The sequence below is a fragment of the Eimeria maxima genome, genomic scaffold (assembly GCF_000499605.1).
Source record: "Eimeria maxima Weybridge genomic scaffold, Emw_scaff1494, whole genome shotgun sequence".
Taxonomy (NCBI): domain Eukaryota; phylum Apicomplexa; class Conoidasida; order Eucoccidiorida; family Eimeriidae; genus Eimeria; species Eimeria maxima.
The window spans coordinates 5,001-8,006 of record NW_013564441.1 but is presented as its reverse complement, the minus strand read 5'-3'; the positions used below and the strand labels follow the sequence as shown (position 1 = coordinate 8,006).

General features: G+C 46.8%; 1 protein-coding gene across 1 annotated transcript; it reads right to left on the bottom strand.

Annotated features, from left to right (window-relative positions):
- Positions 1-127: 127 nt before the first annotated feature.
- On the bottom strand, positions 128-1,988 carry EMWEY_00053210 (hypothetical protein, conserved; the record flags this gene model as incomplete). Its single annotated transcript, XM_013479957.1, has 4 exons — positions 128-151; positions 464-565; positions 850-1,752; positions 1,902-1,988. The coding sequence occupies 4 exons, from the start codon at positions 1,986-1,988 to the stop codon at positions 128-130; spliced, it is 1,116 nt and encodes a 371-aa protein (XP_013335411.1).
- Positions 1,989-3,006: the final 1,018 nt, after the last annotated feature.

Here is a 3,006-nt window from a genome sequence, read left to right as displayed (position 1 = left end):
TATATATATATATATATAAATTTATCTATCTATCTATCTATCTATCTATAGCTAGGTAGGTAGGTAGCTAGCTAGCTAGTTAGCTAGGTAGGTAGCTAGCTAGATATAAATATATATACCTGTAGATTTAGAATAGATGCAGCATGTTGAGCTGTGAGCATAAATCCATTTCGACTTAAATATTCCAAAATATTACAATTCACATGAAGACGAAAATGCGACGCACCAAGGCCGGCCTGCAGGGGAGGGAGGGAAGGAGGGAGGAGGAGAGGAAAAAAGAAAAGGAGGAATAAGGCAGACACACACAGACAGGGATTAAAGGAAATAGAAAGGAAAGGGAAAGGAACGGGAAAAGGAAAGGAAAACAGGAAAAAAATCAGACAGAAAGGACATATATTGACATATATATAGGGGTGGGTACTAATTAGGGTTTAGGGTTTAGGGTTTAGGGTTTAGGGTTTACACGCATCTGTTCTTCTTGTAGGTCTGGTTCCTCCATTAATATTTTTAATCGTCTGCTGCATCTCTCTAATTCTTCTGTTGCTCTTGCTGCTGCCACCTCTGCCTGGTCACAAAACCCTAAACCCTAAACCCTAAACCCTAGCTCCCTGATGAGCACGCAAAATGGGCACCGTAGGGAGCAGCAAAAGGTACGGCAGTGCAACAGCAGCAGCAGCAGCAGCAGCAGCAAATATCAACAGCAACAGCACCCTCTCCATCACCCTCTCCATATCCATCAACAGCAGCCAATAGCAGCAACAGCAACAGCAGCAGCAGCAGCAGCAGCCAACAGCAGCAACAGCAGCAGCAGCAGCTGCAGCAGCATAATTAAGGATTATATATATTTACCCTTTTTTTAATATTATTAATTTTATCAAGAACAAGATCAATTTTATCAATTTGCTGCTGGGGTGTATGTGCAGCAGCAAGTTGCTGCTGCAGTTTTTTTTTTATATATGCTAATATAATAGATATATCTCTTGCTAGTCCCTTCTGGCTGCTGCGTATAATTGCTGCTGCATGCACTAGAGGGACAGCAATAGTAGATAGATGTATACCCCCACAAATAGGTAAAGGGACGCATGCAGCAGCAGCAGCAGCTGCTGCTGCAGCAGAACCAGACGCATCTTCTGATCTACTCATATCCATATCATCCTTACCACTACCGCTGCTGCTGCTGCTGCTGCTGCTGCTGCGACGCTTGCTACTGCTGCGACGCTTGCTGCTGCTGCGACGCTTGCTGCTGCGGTGCTTACGGTGCACACGGGATCCTCCTCCTCCTGCTGCTGCTGACGATGCACCTGAACCCATACCTATGGAGTAACCAGAATATGGCATGCTGCTGCTGCTGCTGCTGCTGCTGCTGCTGCTGCTTCTGTCTTGGAGACGTCGAGAGCTTAACAGAGACCTGCGGGGATTGCTGCTACTGCTGCTGCTGCTACTGCTGCTGCTACTGCTGCTGGTTCTGCTACTGCGGCTAGGAGCAACAGTTGGTCTGCTGCTGTCGGTTTCTGCAACGAAGCTGCTACTGCTGCTGCTGCTGCCTGGAGGTGGCTCATTTGCTGCTGCTGCTGCTGCTGCTGCTGCTGCCCGTCCGCTGGTGCTACGTGGTCCTTCTATTGCTCCATGCGGCAGCATCAAGGGCTCAGGATTGCTGCTGCTGCTGCTGCTGCTGCTGATGCTGCTGCTGAGGGGATATGGTCGGGCTGCTCCTTCTCTCCGGCTACTCTCAGGGGACTCTTGGGGCCCCGCCTGCGGGCCCCACACGCATGCAGCAGCAAACCCTAATAAAAGCCACAATCTGCAGCAGCAGCAGCACCCTCTCCAAAGAGGTCTCTGGGGGCCCCAAGGGGGCCCCCAGTAGGGGCCCCTTGTAGAGGGTACAGGGGAGAGTTCCTTACAGTCTGTATTTCCGGTGTAGCAGCAGTACGAATTGCCTGTGGCTCGGATGTTGTTGGCAAGGATTGAGATCGGCCCTCCTCCGCCATTTCTGCTAGCTGCATGCAGCAAAAAAAAAAAAAAAAAAGGGTTTAGGGTTTAGGGTTTAGGGTTTCTAGGGTTTAGGGGTTTTTATGGGTTTGAAGGAGATATGGTAACAATTAGGGTCTCGATTAAATAATAACACCGCAGAAGTAAACACGAATCCTCTATCCCTCACCAAACCCTAAACCCTAAACCCTAAACCCTAGATGTTAAACCCTACAAGTTGTATGAATAGAAAGCTTTGGTGTCTTGGAGATAATCAGCAGCAGCAAACCCTTGTCTTCATGGGGTAGGCAGAGAGAGCAGCAAGAAGGCAGATAAACACTAGTAGTTGCTGCTCCTCCCGCTGCGCCTGCTGCTCCTGCTGCTGCTAATGCTGCTGCTGCCACACGCTACTACTGCTACGTGTGGTGTACGTACAGCTCAGCCTTGATAAAAAGGCGAATTAATTTAATTAATAATATTAAAAGTAAAAAGAAGAAAATAAATTAAATAGATGAGACAAATAAAGGAAAACTTTTCTCTTCTGCTGCAGCAGCAAGAGGGGCCCCATGCACAGCAGCAGCAGGAGCTGCTTCGGGTGTATATGCAACAGCTGCTGCTGCTGCATCTACTAATAAAAAGAATTCTCCTTTTATTAACTTTTATATTTATATTTACTTATTTTACTCTTTTTAATTTAGTATATTCAGCAGCAAACAGCAGCAGCAGCAGCAGCAGCCGTGGCAGCAGCAGCAGCCGTGCTGCGGTCACACCATTGGCCCACCACCACCGTTACCAGCAGCAGAAGCAGCAGCAGCAGCAACAGCAACAGCAGCAGCAGCAGCAGCAGCAGCAGCAGCAATACTACAAATAAGAATTAAACAAAGGAGGTTTTTTTTCTTCAAAAGATAAACCCCCACAAACCCTATATAGTTATACATACACCCCAATTAGCGTATACACCCCAATCAGCGTATACACCCCAATAATATATATATTATTTATTATTATTATTTATATTATACCCTTATTATTTAATTA